Raw genomic sequence first — 14,567 nt, 5'->3', positions numbered from 1 at the left:
CTTTCTTTCTTTCTTTCTTTCTTTCTTTCTTCCCTTTTCTTCCTCTCTCTCTCCCTTCCTTCTTCCTCCCTTCCTTTCTTCCTTCCTTCTTTCCTTACTTTCCAAAAAAAGATTTTATTTATTTATGAGAGACAGAGAGGCAGAGGCAGACTTCCCACTGAGCAGGGAGCCTGAGACGAGACTCCATCCCAGGACTCCGGGATCACAAACGCAGACATTCAACCACTGAGCCACGCAAGTGCCCCTAAAAGTGTGTTTCCAGATCCAAGCATTCTCACCCCCACCTCTGTATACCTGCCAACAGATGCAACTTTACCAAACCACTGATAATTAACTTGATAATTAACCTTCAAAGGTCCAAACCTTAGACAACATCTCCAGCTGGTTGGTGTGAAGAGCTTTCAAACCTAAAGCCTTAAGCGATTGTAGCTTATTATTTTAGGCCTGATACAGCTGTCCTGGTTTTAACCAATAGCTAATCAAAGGCATATGTTGACTGACAATAAGTGTGAACAAAAATCCTTTGTGTGAAACTGACTCTTGCCAGTTGCATCCAGAGGATGATTTACTCCCGAATTACAATAACGTTGCAAATCATTGATTTTTAAGAGCTACCAAAGTAAAGGAAACTCCACAGTGATTTCCTATGGGAGTAATTTTCCTGTTGCAGCAAAAAACTGATGTAAACAATACATTTTATTTCTGCGGGTGATATACTTGAGGATCTAGGTCAGGAAAGTTCACATTCCTTGTATCCCTTCACAGGACAGTACCCGTTAGTCACTAAGTAGACCTTTCCTTCATTTAGAAGCTTCAGATTTAGGATGTTATACAATGAACCCATCATTGAGGTGACATGTTATTTTTTCAGTTATGACAGCAAACAGAGGACGCTGATGAAAATAATTAAAGAAATTTTTCTACTGATATGAACTAGGTGTTTAAGGTAGAAATAAAATTCTTTTTTCGTCTCATTGCCTGAAAAGATTCTTGATCCTCTTCTCTTGATGCCTTAGAAGTCCCATTTATATGAAAGCAGATTTTTTTAAGTATTTTATTCAGAAAATAGGTATTAAATACTTGCAGGGGGAAATTAAAGACCCCTAAGACATTAGACCTACTACCTTCAAGATGCTTACAATGGGGAAGACAGACAAATCAATTATTGTGTAAAGAATAAATATAGGGCAGCCCCGTTGCCTCAGCAGTTTAGCACCGCCTTTAGCCCAGGGCCTGATCCTGGAGACCTGGGATCGAGTCCCACATCGGGCTCCCTGCATGGAGCCTGCTTCTCCCTCTGCAGGTGTTTCTGCCTCTCTCTCTCTCTGTCATGAATAAATAAATAAAATCTTAAAAAAAAAAAAGAATAAATAAAATGATAGAAGACGCTAAGGAAGCTCAGAAGAGGGATGTATAATCTGGACTTCTGGGAGGAGATGAAAAATTTAATCTTTTTTTAAAGGACCTTAATTTTTATTTTTAAAGATTTTATTTATTTATTTATTTATTTATTTATTTATTTATTTATTTATTTAGGAGAGAGAGAGACAGGGAGAGGGAGAAGCAGGCTCCTCACTGAGCAGGAAGTCCGATGCAGGACTGGATCCCAGGACACTGAGATCATGACCTGAGCCAAAGGCACCCCAAGACTAATTTTTTTAGAGCAGTTTTAGGTTCACAGTAAAATTGAGAGGAAGGTTCCCATATACCCCTTGCCCCCACACATGCACAGCCTTCCCCATTAACAACATTCTCCACCTGAGAGGTACATTTCCTACAACTGATCAACCTATACTGACACATCATAATTACACGAAGTCCATAGTTTACCTTAAGTTCACTCCTAGTGTATTACACTCTATGGATTTGGACAAATGTGCAATAATGTATATCCACCACTGTGGGATTATACAAAGTATTTTTATTGCCCTAACTATCCTCTGTACTCAGCCTATTCATTCCTCCCCCCCACCACAACCCCTGGAAGTCACTGGCAATCATTGGTCTTTTTATTGCCATGTTTTGCCTTTTCCAGGTGTCATAGAGTTGGAATAATTTACTATGTAGGCTTTTCAGATTGGCTTCTTTCATTTAGTATTATGCATTTACATTTCCTGTCTTTTCATGGCTTAATAGCTCATTTCTTTTTAGCATTGAATAACATTTCATTGTCTGGATATCCTAGTTTGTTTATACATTCACATACTGAAAGATATTTTGGTTGCTTCCATGGTTTAGTAATCATGAATAAAGCTGCTATGAACAGCATGTGTAGGATTTGTGTGGACATAGTTATCAACTGTAAGTTAACCTTGAAGGATGAACTTCAGTTAGCCAAAGGTAGAGGAAAAAGAGCTGAATATTCCAGACAGAGAGAATGGCATGAGTATTCAGAGAATTTTATTCTGACTGGCATGAGTTTTTTTTTTCTGTATGCAAATGTAATAGAAAGAAAGGCTGGGGTCAGAGCAAGTAAGTTCTCACATGCCAAATTTGAAACTTTGTCCTGAAGCCATGGGGAGTTATTGAAGGTTTTTATAGGGCAGTGGCAGGTCCAGAGACCTTATTAATATTCTAAAAATCCTGTTTGCCAGCCGTATGTAGGATGGATTGAAGGAGGTGAAGCCGGAGGCCTTCTGCTCTCCTAGAAATAGAAGAAGCGAGGAGGCCCTGACTAGGGTATGGAGGTAGAAGAAAAATTAAGGAGAGAGGCTCTCCAGGCTTGTGACTAGTTGGAGGTGGTGGTAGAGATAAGCAGATTTATGGCATAGGAGACTGGCTGTTTGGAGTGTCAGGCAATATAGAGATATGGGAGGAGGAGCTAGTCTGGAATGGATAGATGCATAAGGAGTTTCAGAAAATTTGAATCCTGGTTTTATTACTTATTAACTTTGCAATCAAGAATAAACTCCTTAACCTCTATGCAAAATGAAGAAGGTGTTATCTACTTTATAGGCAGGTCATACAGGGTCAATATTATTGATGAAATCTGGAAGTTTTGGGGTTAATGAACGAACGGCCAAGAAAGAATTCTTGAGACATTTTTGGTGCAAAAAAGTGATTTTATTATAGCATGGGGATAGGACCCATGGGCAGAAGGAGCTGCAGCGGGATTGTGAGGAGTGACTGATAATATACTTTAAAATTTTATTATTATTATTATTAAAAATCTTATTTGTTTATTCATGAGAGACAGAGAGGCAGAGACATAGGCAGAGGGAGAAGCACCTGCACCCCAACGTTTATAGCAGCAATGTCCACAATAGCCAAACTGTGGAAGGAGCCTCGGTGTCCATCGACAGATGAATAGATAAAGAAGATGTGGTCTATGTATACAATGGAATATTACTCAGCCATTAGAAACGACAAATACCCACCATTTGCTTCAACGTGGATGGAACTGGAGGGTATTATGCTGAGTGAAGTAAGTCAATCGGAGAAGGACAAACATTATATGGTCTCACTCATACGGGGAATATAAAAAATAGTGAAAGGGAATAAAGGGGAAAGGAGAGGAAATGAGTGAAAATATCAGAGAGGGTGACAGGACATGAAAGACACCTAACTCTGGGAAACGAACAAGGGGTAGTGGAAAGGAAGGTGGGCGGGGGGTTGGGGTGACTGGGTGATGGGCACTGAGGGGGGCACTTGGTGGGATGAGCACTGGGTGTTGTACTATATGTTGGCAAATTGAACTCCAATTTAAAAATATATACAAAAAAAAAAAAAAGAGAGAGAGAGAGAAGCAGTCTCTCTGTGGGGAGCCTGAGGTGGTACTCAATCCCAGCACCCCAGGATCAGGACCTGAGCCAAAGGCAGACACTCAACCACTGAGCCACCCAGGTGCCCCCGATTACATACTTTTTAATTAGCGGGGGGTTAGGGAACAGCGTAAGTCTCTAAGGAATTTGGAAGCAAGGCCTTTAGGACTTTGAAGGGCCAGCTGCAGTTAAGATTACTTCTAGTCTTAAATAAAACATAAACATAAAGGCATAAAAGCAGCCATGGGGTCCTTATGGAAGGTCATACTCTGCATGTTTCAGGTCTCTGTCACTGGGAGGCAAGCTGCAAGGAGATTTAATTTAAGCTCCAATTTCTCTCACCTTTGTTTCCCTCATCATTATGAAAGTGCCTTAAAAAACCCAAATGACTGTTCAATTGTTACTTATTGCGTGTATAAGTCACATAGGTTGCTGTTCATGGGGAAATGATTTTAAAGGTGCTAAAAGGCATTGGTTCCAAATGTGTTCTACCTCTAAAGTCCATAGTTTAGCCCCTCCAGGAGAATCCTTGAAGTATAAATCCCCAATTAATTTTCTTGCCACCAGATTGTAAGCTTCCTAAGGCTAAGGACTAGGTCTTGTTGGATCACTTATTCCTAACCTCTAGCAAATGCCTGGCACATTATAGACTACCAATAAATGTTGAGTCAAGGAATGAAGACATTTTGTATTTCTATATCCTTTCTCTGATAACAGCTATCGAGATATAATTCATATACCATACAATTCACCTAATTAAATTGTACAATTCAGAGGTGCTTGAGTGGCTCAAGAGGGTAAGTGTCTGCCTTCAGCTCAGGTCATGTTCTCAGGGTCCTGGGATTGAGCCCCACATTGAATCCTGCTCAGCAGTGAGCCTGCTTCCCCCCTCTCTTTCTGCCCCTCCTCCCTGCTCATGCTCTCTCTCAAATAAATAAAATCTTTTAAAAATAAATTAAAAATCCATTGGCTTTTAATATATTCAGTTATACAACTGTTACCACAATAAATTTTGACCATTTTTATCACTCCCAGAAGGAAACCCCTATACTTATTAATAGTTACTCCCCCTTTTCCCTTCCACACCCCTCCTCCTCAGCTTTAGGCAACCACTAATCTTCTTTTTTTTTTTTTAAGATTGTATTTATTTTTTAATGAGAGACACACAGAGAGAGGCAGAGACATGGGCAGAGGGAGAAGCAGGCTCCCTGTGGGGAGCCCAAAGCGGGACTCGATTCCAGGACCCCAGGATCATGACCTGAGCAGAAGGCAGATGCTCAACCACTGAGCCACCCAGATGCTCCTCTATTTTTTTTTTTTTTTTAAGATTTATTTATTTGAGAGAGTGAGCAAGAAAGAGCACAAGCCAGGGGAGGAGCAGAGGAAGAGGGAGGAACAGGCTCCCTGCTGAGTAGGGATCTGGACATGGGACTCTATCCCAAGACCCCGAGATCACTACCCAACCCTAAGGCAGACACTTAACCGATTGGGCCACTCAGGTGCTTGGCAACCACTAATCTATTTTTGTGTCTATAGTGCCTCTTCTGGATATTTTATATAAATGGAATCTATAATATGTGATCTTTTTGTGGTGGGATCTTTTCCAATAGAATAGTGTTTCTTAAGGCTTATCCCTGTTGCAGTACATTTTAGCACTTCATTTGTTGGTGGGAGGCAAATAATATTCTATTATATGGATATACATTTTATTTACCCCGTGAAAAAAAAATGGTGATGTAAGAGATCTCAGCCTGTGTCCCCACAAAAATATCAACAATTAGACAGTCATCCACAAACAAAAACAGCTCTGGGCAAGTTCTGGAGCCCATTTAAGAAATGTCAGCAACAGAGTACAACAAACAAGAATAATCACACATGGGAAGGAGGAGGAAGAAGATAGCTTCATTTTGACTGCATCATCCCATCAAGCCAGCACTGCTCAGCACCAAGAGGAAGCCTCCCAGCTAGAAAGTTCTCCTTGCCAGGAAAGGAAGAGCAGAGTGAGTGACCAGCTTCCCCAGACTTTCAGAAGAGAGCACAAAGATCCTGCCTCAGTCTCACTGCACTGGTAAAGCTGAGACATATAGACATATACAGACTGCTAAAAACAAGGTCTTCCTTGGTGCTATGCAATGGGAGCAATCAAGGTTCAAAATGCCTTGCTCTGTAGTCAAACCAAGCAGGTTTTACCCCTAATGACACCAATGACAAGCACAACTGCCACGGACCCCTTGCAGATCTTACCAGCTTTTGTCTCATAGGCATTCATATTCACTGACATCAGCCACCCAAGTCTCTCAGTCTCTCGCTGCTCCCCCCTACCCTCAGTCCAGGCCAGGAACCACAAGGGCATCCAGCCAAGGCCTCTACTGCTGTGCAAGTGCAACAGCTAGATCTCTGTGGCTGATGTGCACTGTGTGTGTGTGCACTCAGAGCTAGTCCCTCCAGCTGCACACTTGCACACCACCTGCCTGATACCCATAACCAGGCTCCACAGAAGTGCCCATGCCTGAAGGGAGAGAGTGCAACCACAGAAGAGCACACTGACAGCCTGGGCCTTTCAGCTGCTTGCGGGCAGCTGAAAGATACAATGATTGAATGGAAAAATTTAATACAGAGCTGAGAGCTTAGCTGACCAAACAGAAGAAGGAATCAACAAACTAGAAGACAGATCAATTAAAGTCACCCAATCAGAGAAGCATAAAGAAAAAAAAGAATGAAAAGGAATGAAGAAAGTCCCTATGGGACTTACTGGGCCCCATAAAGAGAAATAATGTACATATCACTGGAGTCCCAGAAAGAGAAAAGAGGAAGAAAGAAGCAGAAAGTGTATGTAAAGAAATAATGGCTGAGAACAATCCAAACCTGGGGAGAAATTCGGATATCCAAGATTATGAACCCAATAGGTCAACCCAAAATTTCAATCTAAACCATTTTCTCCAAGACATGTTATAATTAAAACTACCTAAAACCAAAGAGAATTTTTAAAGCAGAGAGAGAAACAAATTTTCTCTCATATAAGGCGATGAACAAATTTTTCAGCAGAGACCTTGCAGGTCAGGAGAGAATAGGATGATATATTCTATATATATGTTCATTCTTCAGTTGAGAACATTCACAATGTTCGGTTTAGAATGAACTGTTCATCCAGTGGGAAGCATAAAAGACACCATCACATCAGTGTGGATTAGGGCATGGAACACAAGATAAATATATTTTGATGTGGAAAAGGGGAAACAAAAGCCAGAACATGAGTTGTACTCTCCCCTTTTCCCTGCTCTCTTGGCTGCCCTCAAAGATGGCAGACCCGGGAGAGGAGCCAGGGGCTCTCCAGGAAGAAGTGGTCCCATCAGCCTGGTGGTTTATGTAAGGCTCAAGACTACAGTCAAACACCATCTCCCAGAGCCTGCTTGATCTCTCCGGCATTTCTTAGTTCTTCATATTCCCACCAAATACTGAATTTACATTCACTTGCACTTTTCTCGTAGTATTGCAATAGTGAGTAGAGGAAAGAGCATGGGTTTGAAATCAGAGAGTCCTAAATCCTAGTTCCGCCATTTGGACCACGAAGAAGTTACCCATTTGTGGGCCTCAGGTTTGCTTTGAAAATCAAATAAGGTAACATAAGTGAAATGTCTATGATGCTATAGAATAGCAGGGATTTAGTTCATTTGGCATTGCTTCTGAGACTGTAAATATAAAATCTTAGGATATTTGCTTGAAATTTCACGAAGCAAGTAATATAAAGTGAGTTGCAAAGTTCTGAGAACCCCAAAGTATCCCACCTCCTTGGTGGCATTGCATTGCTGGGTCTCCGACTTTGATCTGCCCAAACTGGCAGATTCCATTTTGCATCACTTGCACTCCACCCTCACCTTTGCTGGTTTGGGAATGGATTGTGGCTAATTGTCAACGTCCCCAGAAAGTGCTTCAGGGGTACCCACTTTCCTCTGAGGATGCACACACACCCTAACATGTGAATCAGCATTTTCTATTTCTTCCTTTTTCTCGCATTGCCAGTTCCTTCCTTCACCATCCATATTTTCTGTATGGCTGTCCACGGCCAACCTCCTAGCTTCCGGAACTGAAAGGGAAGCTTTGCTTTTCAGAGAGTTGTGGATTCTAATCCTAAAGATCTATCTAGCACCTCTCCTTCTCCATCTGTAAACGAGGTAGAAAAATTTGCGATAAAAATTAATTTATTAAAAACAAAACAAAACAAAAAAAGAAAAATTTGCGATAAAAATTTATTTAAAAAAAACAAAACAAAAAAGAAAAATTTGCGATAAAAATTAATTTATTAAAAAAACCAAAAAAACAAAACAAAAAAAAAAAGAAAAATTTGCGATATATACAAATACCGAATCACCGGCTGTACACCTGAAGCTCATGAAATGTTGTGTGTCAATGATAGCTCAACTAAACCAACAATCCCCCCCCATCCTATTTAGTCAATAAAGCGCCAAGAGAGGGAGGATGCTTAAAGGTGACGCATCATCACACGAGGGAAGGCCTTACTCTTCCGGGCGGTCGTGGCTTTGCGGCGGTCGGGCCCTTTAAGGACGGCGGTGACGCCGCGGCCAGCCTACCCGCCCTCCCCCGGGCCCGGGCATGGGGGTGGGCGTGGCTCCCCAACCCGGAACTGACGGCTGCGCGCAGCCGGCGCCGCCAATCCGCGTCCCGGAAGGAGTGAGCCTGCGGCGCCTGAGCGAGTGAGTGAAAGCGGCGCCGCCCGCCGGCGGCTGGCGCGGCCGAAGCCGGGCGTCCTCCGCCTCCTCCCTTTCGGGTCCCCCGGAGAAAGCGGGCGAGCTTCTCGCGGCCGCGCTGCGCTTCCCGGCGCGTCTGTCCCCCGAGTAGGGCCTCCCCTCCGCCGCCGCCCGCGCGTGTCCGTGGCCGGCCGTGCGGCTGCGCCCACCCTCGCGGTCGCATCCCTGGCCCCAGCCCCTGCCCGGTCGGCCGCCGCTCCTCCGCTGCCACCGCTGCCGGCACCATGGGCAGTGAGCAGAGCTCCGAGGTCGAGAGCCGACCCAACGATCTGAACTCCTCAGGTCGGTGTCCTAACTGCCACCCTCCTCCAGCTGGCCCCGTCTGCTTGCCGAGGGGCTGCCTCCCCGCCTCGTGGGCACCGGGACCGCGGACACCGACGCACAGAGAGCCCCGCCCTGCTCGTTTTCTTGAAAAGAGCGAAAACGGCCACCGTCTGTCCTAGCCGCCGCTCCCCGATGGGAGCGAGTGCCCGAGACTGCGAGCTAAACCAGCCTGTGCGCTCGTGCCCGCGATTTACGGGAGAAACAGCTGTTTCTCCCAGCTCCGCCTCCTCTTTAAAAGGCGACCGGGTTAGCGTTTGGCGCGGGTACTCGGGGCGGGCCCGGGGTGATGGGGCTCGCGCCGCGGATGGGTCCTAGGCGGGGTCTCCAAGAACGCTTCCTTCTGAAAGCGGGTCCTAGACGCTCCTCTTCAGAGGGGTGTGCGACAGGTGTGCGACAGGTGTGCAATCGCTTCGGACCCTTGGGTGCGAACATCTCCAGAAGCTGCATTTTCCCTTGAGGTGTCTCCACTCCCTTTCTAATATTAGAGGAACCGGGCAGCACCGTAGGCTCTTGGTGTTTCTCTTTATTCTTCGCGCTAACGTAGTTTTAAGATTTCTCCCAACGCTTGAGGTAGGAATGGGAGGATTATTGCGCTAGGAATATAGTAAGCATTCAGTAAGTGAAACAGCTGAGGTCTATTTGAGAATCATATCCCCCCCCCCCTTTTTTTTAGCCACAAATCCTAGGACAAGTGGCACTGCTCTGGGTACACTAGAGTTGCTAATCCAAACGGGATTAAATGTGGAGCCTAGATATAAACTATTAGCTTCAGGTGTACGATCTAGTGATTTGATACTTGTATGTATTATGACATTTTAGGCCCTGTTTTACAGGAGAAAGAGAGATGCTAGATAGAATTAAAATCCACAACTTTTTTTTTTTTTTAAGATTTTATTTATTTATTCATGAGATACACAGAGAAAGAGGGGGCGGGGCAGAGACACAGGCAGAAGGGACAAGCAGGCTCCATGCAGGGAGCCTGACGCGGGACTCCATCCCGGGTCTCCAGGATCACGCCCTGGGCCCAACGCAGACGCTAAACCGCTGAGCCTCCCAGGGATCCCCACACAACTGTCTTTCAATACGCAGAACTGTTCTCTGCCTGGTAGGATCTGTAGTTCAGAAAAGTAGAAGCCGGCAGATCTAGGGTTATTCCACCCTGAAGTGTGTCCTTCACGACTAGTTCAGACCCTCATTTGGAGGATAGATTGGCACAGCTTCTAATGGTGAGCAGCATCTCTTAGCTTTGCTACATTGTGCTATTTCCTTGGGAAACCCAGATTATTTTATCTGTTACAGAAAATACAGTAATAGTTGTCACCCTTTATTTCTTTGCCTATATGTCAGTCTAGAAGCGTATTTGAGGGGAAGAAGTGTGGCATCTTTTTAATATGCTTGCTCACCTCCTGACCCAACAGCATGAACTCGAATTAGTACGGTAGCATGCTGACCAATAGCATAGGTTAGAATTTGCAGAGTCCCCTGTGCTAAGTAGTTTCACGTGCATCCGCATTTAATTCTTATAGCCCCATTTTACAGGTAAGGTGATAGAGATTAGCTAGAACCTAGTGAAATCTGTTTTCCCCTGGGGTCTGGGGGAGAAGAAATCACTTAATTTGTAGCAGAAAAGATTTCTGGCTTGGGATTTGTGAAATATTAGGTAAATTACCAAATGAGATTAAGAGGCACTTCTTGAAGAGCAGTAAAAGCAGAGATTCTAAAAGAGTGAATGCCAAGCCCAGGAAACTCTGGCCTCCAGGAGGACTCTGTGGCATCCCTCCGTTAACCTTTGAGACATGACTACGATGAGCTTGCAAATACTACCTTCTAGAACGTAAACCACTTTAAAGGTTTATTCTTGCCCTAACCAGGAGGATATTTGAGGAGAGGAGGATATTTTGGTCTAGGAAGTTGTTGGTAGTTGGAATCCTTCCTACCAATGCTTTACTTTCTCTCAAGGGACCTGAAATTGACCAGCTGCTAGCAGTCCTACAAATTTCTGAATTTGGCCTCAGCCTAAAAGGGACCTCTACTATTTATTTATGCCCTTTTTCGACTAATGCCTATAACTGTAAGGGTGAGGGGTCTGTGCCTCAGGAATAGACCCATCGTATAGGGTTGAGAACCAGGATTTTCTACCCCCCATGAGTAGGATCTATTAAAAGTACCTGGCTTGCTGTGATAAGGTGGCTAGACAGTTTGCAACCTCAGTTTCACAGGGATGGACCACATACACCAATATCCTATACATCTCCTTTTCTAGCACTGTTGACCTTGGGCAGGTAACAGCCAAATTTTGTACTCTCATTTTCTCATTGGTAAAATAGGGACAATGAAAAAAAAATAGGGACAATGGGGATCCCTGGGTGGTGCAGTGGTTTAGCGCCTGCCTTTGGCCCAGGGCGCCATCCGGAGACCCGGGATCGAATCCCACGTCGGGCTCCCGGTGCATGGAGCCTGCTTCTCCCTCTGCCTATGTCTCTGCCTCTCTCCCCCCTCTCTGTGACTATCATAAATAAATAAAAATTAAAAAAAAAAAAAGGCCAGTCTTCAGTAAAAAAAAAAAAAAATAGGGACAATGTCAGGAGAACCAAAGAAGTAGAAATTTAAAACAATCTACCTATATTTTTGTGTGTTGAACAGTAAGATATTTTTAATTACAAAAGGAATTTCATACATGTTATAGGGTCCTGTAATGTTTGACGGTTTTTTAGTCGAAAATAGAGGTCTCCCATGATTCATTGCCACCTTTCCAGCCCGCACTGCGGGTAAGTGCAGTTAGCATTTCTTTTTGTGTAAAAATACATGTTTTTTTTTTTAAGATTTTATGTATTTATTCATGGGAGACACACAAAGAGAAGCAGAGACACAGGTGGAGGGAGAAGCAGGCTCCATACAGGGAACCCTACATGGGACTTGATCCTGGGTCTCCAGGATCAGGCCGAAGGCCAAACGTGGCGCTAAACCGCTGAGCCACCTGGGATGCCCCTAAAAATACATTTTTTAATGAATGTACTCAAAACAGCTTTGGTGAGACAGAGGGGGCAACTAACATGGAGCTCCTGAGCAGTGTAACTTTATTTTCAGTGACCCCTTCTCCAGCGAAGCATAGAGCCAAGATGGACGATATTGTGGTTGTAGCTCCAGGCTCCCAGCCCTCAAGGAACGTTAGCAATGATCCTGATGTCATCAAGTTGCAAGAGATTCCAACCTTCCAGCCGCTTTTGAAAGGTAAGAACTTGGCTTTTGTCTTATCTGGACCTGCCAGAAATGTTTGCGTAGCCACACTAATCTTCCCAGAGAGCTATGTGCCTTCCTCATCTCCTTTAGGTCTTTGCTTAAATGGCATCTTCTTGGTGAAGCCTTTGGCTGCCCTGTTTAGAATTGCAACCCTTTTTGCTATTTTTCCCTGTAATAGTTAATCACCGTTGATCTGCTGCATAGTTTACTTATTTGTTTACAGTCTGTGTTTCTCTGTTAGAATGTGGGCTCTGTGATGGTAGGAACTTTCTGTGTTTTGTGCACTGTCGAATCATAGCACCTTTGTGGTCTGAACTATGGGTTGACTAGTTCAGATCCATAAAATGTCTATAATCATAGATAAACTTAGAATTAATCCTGACAACCATTTTGTATGAGAGTGGAGGGTATATATGAGAGGATTAGCATATATTGATCAGTGTATACTGAGATTAGAGTTACCTTTTTCTATTTTTACTTTTTAAAGATTTATTATAGAGAGAGCACACACATGTGAGCATGTGCAAGCAGGGGGAGGGGCAGGGGAAGAGGGAGATAAGCAGATTCCCTGAGGAGTGAGGAGCCAGACAAGGGGCTTGATCCCAGGACCCCTGGATCATGACCTGAGCCAAAATCAAGAGTCAGATGCTCAACCGACTGAGCCACCCAGGCACCCCAGAGTTACCTTTTAATATGAATTGTATTATTCATTGGATAATTTTTAATTATCAAATTTTATCAAAAGCGGTAAATGATAATTTCATTACATATTTTTATGTTACATGTTTTTGTTAATAAATTTATCTTATGATGTCGTCATATCCATTAAAGAAGTAGTGGCAATGACTTTGTGTTAACTAAATGGGGTTTCTATTATAAGAATCCCTCTTTTTGTCTCTTTTCCTCCAGAAGATTAGGAAATAGAAATGAACATAAGGCCCTGGTTTACTTAACCTGGTACAACATAGTATAAAACTTCTTGCGTTTATACAGCTATTTGTATTGGAAGGTACCCTCCTCCACACACATACAAACACATGTCATCCCTTTAATCCTTACATAGTTAAATATGTTTGAATGATTTGTGTCAGATCGGACACCTCACAGGTAGAGAGGTTGAACTTGAACCTTCTTCAATGATGTCAAATACTAGTTACACTATTCCACACTGTACCTAAAAAAACAAAAATAAAAGAGTCCTATATCATCTCATTCTGCCCCACACATCGTCTGCTTTCCAGGTGAGGAAATAAAAGATTTCGGTCTTTTCCCAGAGGCCTCAGTGTTCGACTTTGCAAACTGCTTTGGTTCTTATGTGAAAAAACACATTACATCTTGTTGCAAGTCTTAATAGTTTTCATTATTTTGAGGGATAACGTGATTCTCCAAAAAAGCCAGCATTAATGAAATTTCCATCTCCACATGTCCCTGTACAATCAGATTAGAAGACAGCCAGATTTAATGAATCTGTAGAAACTTAGAGGTGGACACTTGTGTTTTGTGCTCCAGCCCTCCCAGACATGCATGTAGTACTGCCCAGATTCGTAGTGTCACGCCTCTGCTTCCTGTTAGCTATGTCCTCCCATAGTCCTTCTAGTCCTGGGTGAGGCCTGATGTGACCAGCATTTGTCCTCACTTTAGGCAGACTAAACACAAGCAAGAACAAAAACCAAAAACTCCCAGCATTTTGAGATATATTTAATAATTTCCTGGAATGTTTCTTTTCTAAGCATTCGAAATAATTCTTATTTTATGGCAGTGGATTGACTAGTAGAGAAAGTATCGAGGAGAAGGCTTGGAAACCAACCTCAGATTGATTGATTTTAATTTTTTAAATTTTTATTTATTTCTAAAGATTTTATTTATTTATTCATGAGAGATAGAGGCAGAGACACAGGCAGAGGGAGAAGCAGGCTCCATGCAGGGAGCCCCACGTGGGACTTGATCCCGGGGTCCTCAGGACCAGACCCCCCCCCCCCCCCCCCCCCCCCCCCGCCACCCGCAGAAGGCTGCGCTAAACCACTGAGCCCCTGGGGTTGCCCCCAATCAGATTTAAAATCATCATTGGGAACTCTAGAAGTGAATGACTACAGTGCAGTTGGACTTGGTTGCATTGATACCTGGATTTAAATTGGGACTTGGCTACCCACTGGTCATGTAGCCCTGACTTTGTTTTTCACCTCTTTGGACCTTGGTTGTTGAGAACATTGAGAATAGATGTGAGAGAGAGGAAGACTGCTGAGGGGCAGGTTGCAGTTAAGAGGTGATTTGGGATTTGGCTAAAAATGGTGGAGAAATTAGTTGATAAGGGTGGCATGAAAATAGAAATGGCAACACGTGGCAGGAGCCAGACTGCAGGGAACAAAAAAAAAGCCAGGAATCATTTAAGTGAGTGCTTGTGTTTCACTGGTGAAAGAGGAAACCTCTTAGTGATTAGAAGGCAGAGGGGACAGTTGGGTGGAAATAATAAGTATAA

At 43.6% G+C, this 14,567-nt stretch overlaps 1 protein-coding gene across 4 annotated transcripts in view; it reads left to right on the top strand.

The window, feature by feature from the left end:
• Positions 1-8,394: 8,394 nt before the first annotated feature.
• The window catches only part of BORCS5 (BLOC-1 related complex subunit 5), a 94,669-nt gene continuing 88,496 nt past the window's right edge, over positions 8,395-14,567 (top strand). The window contains exons 1-2 of one of the 4 annotated variants that reach the window (XM_025995210.2): positions 8,395-8,473; positions 11,939-12,082. In XM_025995210.2, the coding sequence (XP_025850995.1) occupies position 8,473; positions 11,939-12,082 (145 nt within the window). In that variant the 5' untranslated portion in view covers positions 8,395-8,472. Of the gene's footprint in view, positions 9,249-11,938; positions 12,083-14,567 lie in introns of all 4 variants that reach the window. The other 3 variants (XM_025995209.2, XM_025995211.2, XM_072766021.1) reach the window with 3 other exon arrangements.

This window comes from Vulpes vulpes, chromosome 8 (assembly GCF_048418805.1).
Source record: "Vulpes vulpes isolate BD-2025 chromosome 8, VulVul3, whole genome shotgun sequence".
Classification (NCBI taxonomy): Eukaryota; Metazoa; Chordata; class Mammalia; order Carnivora; family Canidae; genus Vulpes; species Vulpes vulpes.
The sequence above is the reverse complement of the archived record's forward strand: the minus strand, read 5'-3'. Positions and strand labels throughout refer to the sequence as shown.